This window comes from Oncorhynchus keta, unplaced genomic scaffold, assembly GCF_023373465.1.
Source record: "Oncorhynchus keta strain PuntledgeMale-10-30-2019 unplaced genomic scaffold, Oket_V2 Un_contig_6244_pilon_pilon, whole genome shotgun sequence".
NCBI lineage: Eukaryota > Metazoa > Chordata > Actinopteri > Salmoniformes > Salmonidae > Oncorhynchus > Oncorhynchus keta.
In genome coordinates this window covers 1,355,705-1,368,456 of record NW_026288751.1, presented here as the reverse complement: position 1 = coordinate 1,368,456, position 12,752 = coordinate 1,355,705, and the positions used below count along the sequence as shown (strand labels likewise).

The window sequence follows — 12,752 nt, the reverse complement described above, 5'->3', positions numbered from 1 at the left end:
TGGGTTCACTGTGTGACTGACAGTATTGATGAGGGGGTGGAAACCATGAGATCTATGAAGTTCTAATATGCCATGGCTTACAGGAAGTAAGCGTGTCATCTTATGTCCAGTATGTGAGAATGTGTATTTGAATCCTTAAAAGTGTCTGTGTGTTTACATACGAGTTAGTGTGTGTACTGTTAATATTATAAGCTACCTCTTTGTATCTCTCTAGCTCCTGTAAAAAGGTGCGCTGATAGAACAGTGTCTGCAGGCGCTCCTGGGTGTAGTTATGGCAGAGCTCTTCAAAGGTGGCTCCGCGCTCCCGCTTGGCCAGGCGAGGGTTCTGGAAGCCCGGGGTGTCCACGATGAGCAGGGAGCACAGAGAGTGCTGGCTGGACTTCAGAGCACTGGCACGCGCACACACACACAGTCAGACCAAAAAAAAAAAATCAGAGAACGAGCTGTAGTGGTGCATGCTTGCGTCATCTCCCTGGTAAAGTGGTGACTAACCGGTTGATGAGGGAGACAAGGAGGGTGAAGAGCTCTGAGTACAGCCCAGATGCCATGGCTTCTAAACACTCCATGGCTGTGGCCTTGGAACCTGGTGGGAGAATAGGTGAAAAGAGACAAATTCATAACGTCCCCATCATCAGATCAGACAGCATAGAGGGCCTTCGGAAAGTATTCAGACCCCTTTATTTTTTCCACATTTTGTTACAGCCTTGTTCTAAAATGGATTTTTAAAATATTTTTAAAAATCAGCAATCTACACACAATACCCCATAATGACAAATTGAAAACAGGTTTTTAGAAATTCTTGCAAATTTATTAAAAATATACATCTCAATTAGCTTATTTACATAAGTATTCAGACCATTTGCTATGAGACTCAAAATTGAGCTCCCGTGCATCCTGTTTCCATTGATCATCCTTGAGATGCTTCTTCAACTTGGAGTACACGTGTGGTAAATTCAATTGACTGGACATGATTTGGAAAGGCACACATCTGTCTATATAAGGTCCCGCAGTCGACTGTGTGTCAGAGCAAAAACCAAGCCATGAGGTCGAAGGAATTATCCGTAGAGCTCCGAGAGAGGATTGTGTTGAGGCACAGATCTGGGGAAGGGAACCACCAAGACTCTTCCTACAGCTGGCCGCCAGGCCAAACTGAGCAATCAGCAGAGAATGGCCTTGGTCTGGGATGTGACCAAGAACCAGATGGTCACTCTGACAGAGCTCCAGAGTTCCTTCCAGAAGGACAACCATCTCTGCAGCACTCCACCAAACAGGCCTTTATGGTAGAGTGGCCAGATGGAAGGCCCAGAAGTCCCATAAAGACTCTCAAACCATGAGAAACAAGATTATCTGGTCTGATGAAATCAAGATTGAAATCTTTGGCCGGAATACCAAGCGTCACACCTTGAGGAAACCTGGCTCCATCCCTACAGTGAAGCATAGTGGTGTCAACGTCATGCTTTGGGGATGTTTTTCAGAGGCAGTTACTGGGAGACTAGTCAGAATCCAGGGAAAGATGAATGTACCAAAGTACAGAGAAATTAAAACCTGCTCTGGACCTCAGACTGGGGTGAAGGTTCACTTTCCAACAGGACGACGACGCTAAGCACGCAGCCAAGAAAGCACAGGAGTGGTTTCGGGACAAGTCTCAATGTCCTTGAGTGACCCAGCCAGAGCCCGGACTTGAACATCTCTGGAAATACCTTAAAATAGCTGTGCAGAGACGCTCACCTTCCGACCTAACAGAACTTAAGAGGATCTGCAGAGAAGAATGGGAGAAACTCCCCAAATACATGTGTGCCAAGATTGTAATCGCTACCAAAGGTGCTTCAACAAAGTACTGAGTAAAGTGTCTGAATACTTATGTAAACGTAATATTTCAGTTGTTTTTTTATTTGATAAATTTGCAAAAAAAATCTAAAAACCTGTTGTTGCTTTGTCATTATGATGGGGAAAAAAATTAGAACATTTTTAGAATGATGCTGTAACGTAACAAAATGTGGAAAATGGAAAGGGATCTGAATACTTTCCAAAAGCACTGTTCATAGCAGAGGCATGGAATGCTCGGCTCACTCCAGTGAGTGTGACATTTGAAATGGGATAACTGCAGGAAACCAGCTACACCTAGTACTATTGCCCCTGAACCATGAGGTGGTAATAGAGGAAGACCAGGAAATCCCAACCATGTCTGATGGGTGGCAACATTAGTATCCTACTGGCTCTGTATTCTACTCACAAAGCAGAGTAATCTAGGGAAGTTTAGACTGACTTGTCAGCAGTGCTCAGATCAAACCACACACATCCACATGTACACCTCATTGCAGTGTGCATCTGGTAAACCTTTGCGTAGATGAGAAAGCTATCCCATGTCAGTAAGGTTTACCAGGTGCCCAGTGCCATGAGGCATGGATGTTGTGTGTTTTGATCTGAGAACAGTTGGCAAGTCTGAGTCTGGCCACAAAGCAGTGTAATCTAGGAAGGTTCAGAGTACAGGGCCAGAATGATACCATCTACCATATCCAGGAATAGCTACTGAGCTAAAGGTGGCTGGAGGTAAAAATCTCTGCGTTTTAGAAGAGAGGACATAGACAAGGTAAAATAAAGGCTAACTGTCCAGTTCTCCTGTGATACGGTTCTGACTGCATATATGTCCTTCAAAGTATGTGTGTCAACCCCTGATAAAACTCTGAGGTACTTTAGATGTGAAAATTATCTATGGAATGAAATTCTTATTTCAAGGGCAATGCATAAGGAAGACTTCCTACCCATCAATAACCACTATGGGACTGCGGTAGTCATTGCTTGGATAAGCTTCAACTTTCAGAGGAGCGTGTCCCCTAGGTGATGAGCTGAGGGGCCATGTGTGTGTAGTCCCAGGTGTACCTGAGAAGTCTCCTGCTGCATCGTCTGTCCCCTGACGTATAGAGCTGGCTCTGGGCAGGGGGCCCTTCGCCTGGTGCTTGAAGCTGGAGGAGGAGAGCTCTTCTAGAGTGCAGCCCAGCAGGTAGGCAGCCTTCTGCGCCCATTCATGACGTGCAAACTGTTTCCTACCGGCTGAGACAAACAGAAATGCAACCATTATCTCCTCTGCCAACAACCATGGGTACAGTATGTCTATCCACGACAGGAGAATACAGTTATTGACAGAGGCGGTGTGTGTCTGGGTCAAGTCGACCCTTCCCAGGCTAACACAACTGTGATAGTAGAAGAGCTAATAATAACAACCTCATCGGGATAGTGAAATGTAGCCTATTCAAACCACATTCAAGGTACTGTGCATCTAGGTAGTATATATTCTAAATTCTCTTCTACAGTTCCATTAGCTTAAAGCTTTTTTGTCAATACCATTTAACGTAGTTCTGAAAGCTCTTACATTTCTTTCAATGTTATTTTTCTCACAGCTAAGTCCTTCATCCAGACATACACAGGAAATAATTACAGGGACTATCATTCAAAAGTATGAAGTTGCAGAAACACGAGCCTCGGTCTGCAAACCATGTCTGGTGGATGGGTGATGAGAGTGGATAGAAGTGGGTTTTAATTTCAGTGGTATTGGAGAGGAACCCTCCCTCAGACACTTAAGAGGGCGACTGACTGGGGAACGCTGGTATCTCCCCGTTTCATCGGGCCTATGAGAGCGTCACATGCCACCATGTTGTGACAAGCCAGAAGGCAATTAAAGAAAAGGACTTAGAACTTCATTAAAATGCTAATGACACCATGTCAGCTCACAGTGATAAAAGCACAGTCAGAACATAACAATATGGAGAGGGGTGTTTTTACCTTTGTCTGCGTCGGCAATGCAAGGGGTGCAGCATGCAACATGCAAGTAAGAACAGGTCGTTAGAACAGAACAGTTGGAGTAACAGTAGCAATGTATACAGTACATGAAAAGACAAACACCACTCTAACAGCAGCAACGGGCATGCTTTAACAGGGTCTGACCAACACTGCATTCAGGAGCTTCATTGGAAAACAATGGACTGAGAGTTGAGGAGTAGAACATCCCACACTTGTCAGAATACCCAATCAGCCTCCCGTTCATTCAGATCTACTGAGAGCAGGTGGATAAAGTCATGCACTTCTTTAGTGTATTGACACTGAAACTCATGATAAATAAAGGTCTATGCTGCCCTCTGGTGTTACCTAGTCAAACTGCACTGCTTATCATTAGGGTGCTTCATCAAACCTCTACTGAACTCACCCATTTCTAAACTCTCTATAAGACGACAAAGATGTTGTAGTATTATAGGGGAGGGCAGCAAGTGTTAACATATTTCCACCAAGTGGCAACAGAGATTTTTTTGGTCAATCTGATCTGGCAGATTGTAACCCAACAAATATGTATCTTTATTTTTTATTGTATTTACTTATTTTATTTAACTAGGCAACTAAGTTAAGAACAAATTCTTATTTAACATGACCCCGGCCAAACCCGGACAACACTGGGCCAAATGTGAGCCGCCCTATGGAACTCCCAATAATGGCCGGTTGTGATACAGCCTGGAATCCAATTCACAGCCAAATAACACTTCAGAGACAGAGAGGAAGAGAAGGAGATCAAAACAGTAGAAGACATAAAAACACCCAGAAGGATGTTTGTTTGGGATCATTTCCAATTTCCTCTATGACTGACACTGCAGAGAAGGCAATGTTAGACCATGTGAATAAGCATTCCAACTGCTCACACATTCATTTCAATTAGTACAGTGTAAACAATCCGTCTCGTTCTGGGCTGTCAGGCAAATAAACTCTGCAACAAAACAAAAAGTCCTCTCACTGTCAACTGCGTTTATTGTCAGCAAACTTAGCATGTGTAAATATTTGTATGAACATAAGATTCAACAAATGAGACAAACTGAACAAGTTCCACAGAAATGGAATAAGGTGTCCCTGAACAAAGGAGAGGTCAAAATTCAAAATAACAGTCAGTATCTGGTGTGGCCACCAGCTGCATTAAGTACTGCAGTGCATCTCATCCTCAAGGACTGAACCAGGTTGGCCAGTTCTTGCTGTGAGATGTTACCCCACTCTTCCACCAAGGCACCAGCAAGTTCCCAGACATTTCTGGGGGAATGGCCCTAGCCCTCACCCTCCGATCCAACAAGTCCCAGACATGCTCAATGAGATTGAGATCCGGGCTCTTTGCTGGCCATGGCAGAACATCCTGTCTTGCAGAAAATCACGCACAGAACGAGCAGTATGGCTGGTGGCATTGTCATGCTGGAGGGTCATGTCAGGATGAGCCTGCAGGAAGGGTACCACATGAGGGAGGAGGATGTCTTCCCTGTAACGCACAGCGTTGAGATTGCCTGCAATGACAACAAGCTCAGTCCAATGATGCTGTGACCCACGCCCCAGACCATGATGGACCCTCAACCTCCAAATCAATCCTGCTCCAGAGTACAGGCCTCAGTGTAAAGCTCAGTCCTTCGACGATAAACGCAAATCCGACCATCACCTCTGAGACAAAACCGCGACTCGTCAGTGAAGAGCACTTGCAGACAGTCTGAGCACTGACGGAGGGATTGTCCTGGTGTAACTCAGGCAGTTGTTGCCATCCTGATGTTACGATCCTGTGCAGGTGTTGTTACACGTAGTCTGCCACTGTGAGGACGATCATCTGTCCATCCTGTCTGCCTGTAGCGCTGTTTTAGGCGTCTCACAGTAAGGACATTGCAATTTATTACCCTGGCCACATCTGCAGTCCTCATGGCTCCTTGCAGCATGGCTAAGGCATGTTCATGCAAACAAGCAGGGACCCTGGGCATCTTTCTTTTTGGGTTTTTCAGTGTCAGTAGAAAGGCCTCTTTAGTGTCCTACGTTTTCATAACTGTGACCTTAATTGCCTACCGTCTGTAAGCTGTTAGTGTCTTAACGACCGTTCCATAGGTGCATGTACATTAATTGTTTATGGTTCATTGAACAAGCATGGGAAACAGTGTTTAAACCCTTTACAATGAAGATCTGTGAAGTTATTTGGATTTTTACGAATTACCTTGAAAGACAGGGTCCTGAAAAAGGGACGTTACTTTTTTTGCTGAGTTTAGCAGTCAAACACAATGGGTTTGTCCTCAGAGGCACAGCAGCTAACAGACACAGAGCTTTCCAATGACAAGGCATTTAGTCAGCTTAAGGCTGAAGTTGGGCTGGGACTTTTTGCTTCTTGAGTTGGAACACCTAAAACTCTTTAGTTGTCGCCCGACTGTCTCAAACTGACACCAACCATTTTGATACTTGTGTTGCGCATGGCTGAACGGTAAAGGAATGCAATGAACATCTCCCCTGCAGATGGTAAAACATGTCATTATTGAAAGTGCTCATAAAATTCACAACTGTCAAATGTTATCAATATTCTCAGCTTGAAAAGCTCCTTGAAACAAACAAAAGGCCCTGGATAGATGGCAACACCATGAATTCTGTTATTTCAGAATACACCCAGTGTAATGTATTATATTTTTGTTGAATACAGAAAACATGCATCTGCCATGTAAGTTTTTCATGGAATATAAATACAGAATACAGCTGCATTATTAGCCTCTGGACTGACCATCTGACATGGTCTCAGAGTAGGCTCCTTACCCTTGGTGGCTCCTGCAGCTCCTAGGTGGTAGATGGCCCCCAGGACTAGCCAGAAGGCCCTCTGCTCCTCCCCACTGATGCCCAGGACCTTCATGGCTGCCTGCAGCTTGGTGAACTGCTGGGAGGCCCGCTGCTTGTCTTCAGACTGGGCGAGCATGGGGGGAGAAACGACAGGTGTTAATATGGACTGGATTTACTAGAATTGTACCTTTATTTTAACAGGGATTTTAACAGCTCCATTGGGAGCTCTGCATCTTACAATTACACAAGTTACATAGGAAATACAGCATCAAATAAAATTTAAAAAACACTCGTATAAAAAGCAGTACGAGTTTATTCATACAAAACCAAATAACACTTTCCTGACACAAGGTCTTTCCCACAAGGTCCTTGGGGCCCTGGATAAAGTTACCTTGGGTTGAGGCACGATTCCGAAAGCACTGTTTTCGGCAAAGTGGTTGAAGTGCAGCTTAGTCCTGGGTAGGAAATATGAGACAAGCTGTCATTCAGTCACAATGACAAGAGTATACGTGACAGAACTATGAGAGTCTCTGACCTTCAAAACTCAAGACACTTTAAAGTAAATGAAGGACAGAGTGAGAGAGAGAAAAAGATGGAGAGGTGTAAGGGAGAAAGGGAAAAGAGGGAGCAGAGAAAGAGAGGAAGCGAGTGTTCGGCAAGGGTGAAGGTCCACTCCACACAGAGGTCTGAGGAAGATGACAGCTTACTTGAGAGAGCTGTCAGCTCCAGCCATCATATAGTAGAAGACATTGAAAGTGGACTCTCCCTCTGGCCGCCTGGTCACTCTTGACTTCTCTAACAGCATGGTCTGAATGGAGGCCGAGGCCACCTGACCAGCCTGGTCAACATCCAGGCACACGATGTGAGAGAAGCGACTGGCGTTTCCATTCATGGAGGTGGAGCTGTTCCCAAAGGCCTCCAGGATGGTGTAGACTGCCTGCCACTTCTCCGCTGGGAGACACACAGAAACAGGCCAAATAGGGAATAGCAGGCAAATAATGGACTTTCAAATGAAAAATGTAAATAAGTTGTTCTGTAAAGTACTGCATGTTCATTCCCCTCAAAACCTACCAGAGAAGGTCTTGCCAGTGCTGCCGGCGATGGTGACCAGGTACTGGACCAGGTGTTGACAGTTGGTGGTCTTGCCGCTGCCGCTCTTTCCCAGTAGCACAATGGACTGGTCCTGACGGGTGGTCAACAGATTCCTATAGGCTGACTGGGCCACGCCATAGATGTGAGGCGCTGTGTCCTCCCTCCTGCACCCCTTAAACATGTGCATCACCTAGAGAGAGAGAGGTGAGGGGAGTGTCATTCTCACCATGTATGCTCTTTCTGGTGTACATACAGTGGTGAGAACAAGTATTTGATAACCTGCAAAATCAGCAGTGTTTCCTACTTACAAAGCATGTAGAGGTCTTTAATTTTTATCACAAAAATCACATTGTATGATTTTTAAGTAATTAATTTGCATTTTATTGCATGACATAAGTATTTGATACATCAGAAAAGCAGAACTTAATATTTGGTACAGAAACCTTTGTTTGCAATTACAGAGATCATACGTTTCCTGTTATTCTTGACCAGGTTTGCACACACTGCAGCAGGAATTTTGGCCCACTCCTCCATACAGACCTTCTCCAGATCCTTCAGCTTTCGGGGCTGTCGCTGGGCAATACGAACTTTCAGCTCCCTCCAAAGATTTTCTATTGGGTTCAGGTCTAGAGACTGGCTAGGCCACTCCAGGACCTTAAGATGCTTCTTACGGAGCCACTCCTTAGTTGCCCTGGCTGTGTGTTTCGGGTCGTTGTCATGCTGGAAGGCCCAGCCGCGACCCATCTTCAATGCTCTTACTGAGGGTAGGAGGTTGTTGGCCAAGATCTTGCGATACATGGCCCCATCCATCCTCCCCTCAATACGGTGCTGTCGTCCTGTCCCCTTTGCAGAAAAGCATTCCCAAAGAATTGCGTTTTCACCTCCATGCTTCACGGTTGGGATGGTGTTCTTGGAGTTGTACTCATCCTTCTTCCTCCAAACACAGCGAGTGGAGTTAAGACCAAAAAGCTCTATTTTTGTCTCACCAGACCACAGGACCTTCTCCCATTCCACCATCTAGATCATCCAGATGGTCATTGGCAAACTTCAGACGGGCCTGGACATGCGTTGGCTTGAGCAGGGGGACCTTGCGTGCGCTGCAGGATTTTAATCCATGACGTCGTAGTGTGATACTAATGGTTTTATTTGAGACTGTGGTCCCAGCTCTCTTCAGGTCATTGACCAGATCCTGCCGTGTAGTTCTGGGCTGATCCCTCACCTTCCTCATGAACATTGATGCCCCACGAGGTGAGATCTTGCATGGAGTCCCAGACCGAGGGTGATTGACCGTCATCTTAAACTTCTTCCATTTTCTAATAATTGCGCCAACAGTTGTTGCCTTCTCACCAAGCTGCTTGTCTATTGTCTTGTAGCCCATCCCAGCCTTGTGCAGGTCTACAATTTTATTCCTGATGTCCTTACACGGGTAGTTCAGCTTTAACATTGCAGATAGATTATGGGTTCAATCAATGTAATTGTCTGCATCATTTCCAACCCCCCATATATATTTGTTTACATGTTTTTTCCTTCCTTATTATTTCCCCTAACCCTGCCACCCTCCCCTAACTGGAGTAAACTAATGGACAACAATACTTAGGCTTCCACTTCCAGTTTATACATACTATTCAGACAGTATTTTTTTTACATTAGTTATCTTATTTTATTTGTTTTTATTCCTTTTAAGTCTCACCCTTCAGCTCCCATCTTCAGCTCCCATCAAGCATTTCTTAAGACCATCAATTATAATTTACATATTTTTCAACTGTGCTATAATGTTTCACACATGTTTTGAACCTTTCAATCCTCAACATTTCTACAGTGTAAATTACAGATTAACATTTTTACTCAGAGTATTATTATAGTATTGACCGATTGACTACGGTGTTACCCTTCCTGCAGGTACTCTTCCTTCATGTGGTACCCTTCCTGCAGGTACCCAAGAATGTTGTATAATAATTTAAAATGTAAAAACTCTGGTGTACTTGCTACTCTCCTAGAATATATCCCCTCCTCTATCCTGCTAACCGCAGGCTCCACCCAGAACAGTACCTTCTCAGAGTACATGGAGGGAGCGCTGATGGGGTTGATGACCACCATGTTGGGTCCAGCTTGGGTGTGGATGAGGTTGCCCCCGTAGCGCTGGCGCAGGGAGTGCATCACACTGGACTCATTGAGGTACTGCAGTGAGGACAGGTCCTCCACGCGGTCAAACGATGGAGGGTTTGCCTATACATATGGGTTAGAGGATGGCGTTCAAAGAGGTGATACGCCACAGACTCTTCTCTTCAGATAATGACCCAATAAAAGTACTCGGATTCAATATGAGAACAATTCAAATTAGGTGCATTACAGCGGCCAATCACCATGTACATTTTGGTGAGTTTAGGTTTACCTTCTCCACATCATCCTCATCCACATCCAGCAACGAGCCGTCGCTCTCCAGTCTGATCTTGACTGTCCCCTCTGGCAGACTGCCTGGCTCAGTCTTCAACAGGGTCGCTGTGGTGACCAATCAGAACAGATTCAGTATCATTATGATCTATAGCCACAGAGAAAATGTTTGTCTAGGCTGCATCATGTGTTATACTGAACACATTTACAAATTAAATACCAATGTGGCTTACTACTTCAGTCAGTATATCAAGAGCAAATTGAACATGCATAAATGTTGATCATATTGGGGTGAATGGTTGGGTTCATCTCTACTAACCCAAGGAAAATCCATCCTTGTGAACCAGCCATACTTTCTCAGTCCCGTACCAGGCCTTCTCAGCAGCTATCTGCTCCTCAGTCTTCACCTGTGAGAGAGCAGGCCCAGACAGGGTTAGTACATTTCTAAAAGAAGAAAAGCTAGAAGACAGGCGCAGAGGTGTACAGTGCAGTTGGAAGGTACTCAGACCCCTTGACTTTTTCAACACTTTGTTATGTTCCAGCCTTTTTCTAAAAATCGATTTAAAAATTTTTTTTTATCAATCTACACAAAATACCCCATAATGACAAAAGCGAAAACAGGTTTCATTTTCTTGCAAAAGTAAAACATACCGGTACCTTATTTACATAAATATTCAGCCCCTTTGCATGAGAGACTCGAAATTTAGCTCAAGTGCATCCTGTTTCCAGTGATCATCCTTGAGATGTTTCTACAACATGACTGGAGTCCACCTATGGTAAATTAAATTGATTGGACATGATTTGGAAAGGCACACACACACCTGTCAAAATAAAAAAGGTCCCATTGTTGACAGTGCATGTCAGAGCAAAAACCAAGCCATGAGGTCAAAGGAAGTGTCCGTAGAGCTCAGAGACAGGATTGTGTCGAGGCACAGATCTGGGGATGGGGTCGAAGGAAGTGTCCGTAGAGCTCAGAGACAGGATGGTGTCGAGGCACAGATCTGGGGATGGGGTCGAAGGAAGTGTCCGTAGAGCTCAGAGACAGGATGGTGTCGAGGCACAGATCTGGGGATGGGGTCAAAGGAAGTGTCCGTAGAGCTCAGAGACAGGATGGTGTCGAGGCACAGATCTGGGGATGGGGTCGAAGGAAGTGTCCGTAGAGCTCAGAGACAGGATGGTGTCGAGGCACAGATCTGGGGATGGGGTCAAAGGAAGTGTCCATAGAGCTCAGAGACAGGATGGTGTCGAGGCACAGATCTGGGGATGGGGTCAAAGGAAGTGTCCGTAGAGCTCAGAGACAGGATGGTGTCGAGGCACAGATCTGGGGATGGGGTCGAAGGAAGTGTCCGTAGAGCTCAGAGACAGGATGGTGTCGAGGCACAGATCTGGGGATGGGGTCGCAGGAAGTGTCCGTAGAGCTCAGAGACAGGATGGTGTCGAGGCACAGATCTGGGGATGGGGTCGAAGGAAGTGTCCGTAGATCTCAGACAGGATGGTGTCGAGGCACAGATCTGGGGAAGGGTAACAAAACATTTCTGCAGCATCGAAAGGCCGCAAGAACACAGTGGCCTCCGATCATACTTAAATGGAAGAAGTTCAGAACCACCAAGATTCTTCCCTCTGGGGCAACACAGGAGTGGCTTTGGGACAAGTCTCAATGTCCTTGAGTGGCCCAGCCAGAGCCCAGACTTGAACCCAAATCGCACATCTCTGGAGACCTGAAAATAGCTGTGCAGCAACACTCCCCATCCAACCTGACAGGGCCTGAGGGGATCTGCATAGAATGGGAGAAACCCCCCCAAATACAGGTGTGCCAAGCTTGTAGCATCATACCCAAGAAGACTCGAGGCTGAAATCGCTGCCAAAGAGGCTTCAACAAAATGCTGAGTAAACGGTCGGAATACTTATTTAAATGTGATTTCAGTTTACACATTTGGAAAAAAAAATATTTTAAACAAACTGTTTTGCTTTGTCCTTATGGGGTATCATGTGTAGATTGATGAGTAATCAATTTTATAATGAGGCTGTAAAGTAACAAAATGTATAGAAAGTGAAGGGGTCTGAATACTTCCCGACTGCGCTGTATGTATACCCAGAGAGATGACTGAGATAGATGTATTAGCAACAACAGTAGAAAGGTTGACATCCTCAGCAACCAGACATCTTTGAAATGGAGGACAGGAACAAGTGGGAAATGGGCTCTGGTTTTGCATTGCCGTGTCATCCTCTCCGTGAGGGAGGAGGAGTTATGTTCTTCCCCATGGAACACCTGGAACACTCCCCCCACACTCTTACCTTACCCCCACCTGGCCTCCAGAAAGCCCCTCATGGCCCACTAGTCTCTACTGTGTGCGTTTACCATCAGACGAGACGGCCTTCAGGGAGGAGGTGAGGGACCTCGGAGTGTGGTGTCAGGAAAATAACCTCACACTCAACATCAACAAAACTAAGGAGATGATTGTGGACTTCAGGAAACAGCAGAGGGAACACCCCCCTATCCACATCGATGGAACAGTAGTGGAGAGGGTAGTAAGTTAAGTTCCTCGGCGTACACATCACAGACAAACTGAATTGGTCCACCCACACAGACAGAGTTGTGAAGAAGGCGCAGCAGCGACTCTTCAACCTCAGGAGGATGAAGAAAATTGGCTGTTCACCAAAAGCACTCA

At 45.5% G+C, this 12,752-nt stretch overlaps 1 protein-coding gene across 1 annotated transcript in view; it reads right to left on the bottom strand.

Moving 5' to 3' along the window:
* The window catches only part of LOC118391357 (unconventional myosin-XVIIIa-like), a 107,385-nt gene that overhangs the window by 63,718 nt on the left and 30,915 nt on the right, over positions 1–12,752 (bottom strand). The window contains exons 3-12 of the mRNA XM_052511033.1: positions 10,403–10,490; positions 10,085–10,191; positions 9,742–9,918; positions 7,672–7,882; positions 7,308–7,551; positions 6,992–7,055; positions 6,580–6,724; positions 2,881–3,084; positions 493–583; positions 197–389 (exon numbers count right to left, since the gene is read on the bottom strand). Of these exons, the coding sequence (XP_052366993.1) occupies positions 197–389; positions 493–583; positions 2,881–3,084; positions 6,580–6,724; positions 6,992–7,055; positions 7,308–7,551; positions 7,672–7,882; positions 9,742–9,918; positions 10,085–10,191; positions 10,403–10,490 (1,524 nt within the window). The remainder of the gene's footprint in view (positions 1–196; positions 390–492; positions 584–2,880; positions 3,085–6,579; positions 6,725–6,991; positions 7,056–7,307; positions 7,552–7,671; positions 7,883–9,741; positions 9,919–10,084; positions 10,192–10,402; positions 10,491–12,752) is intronic.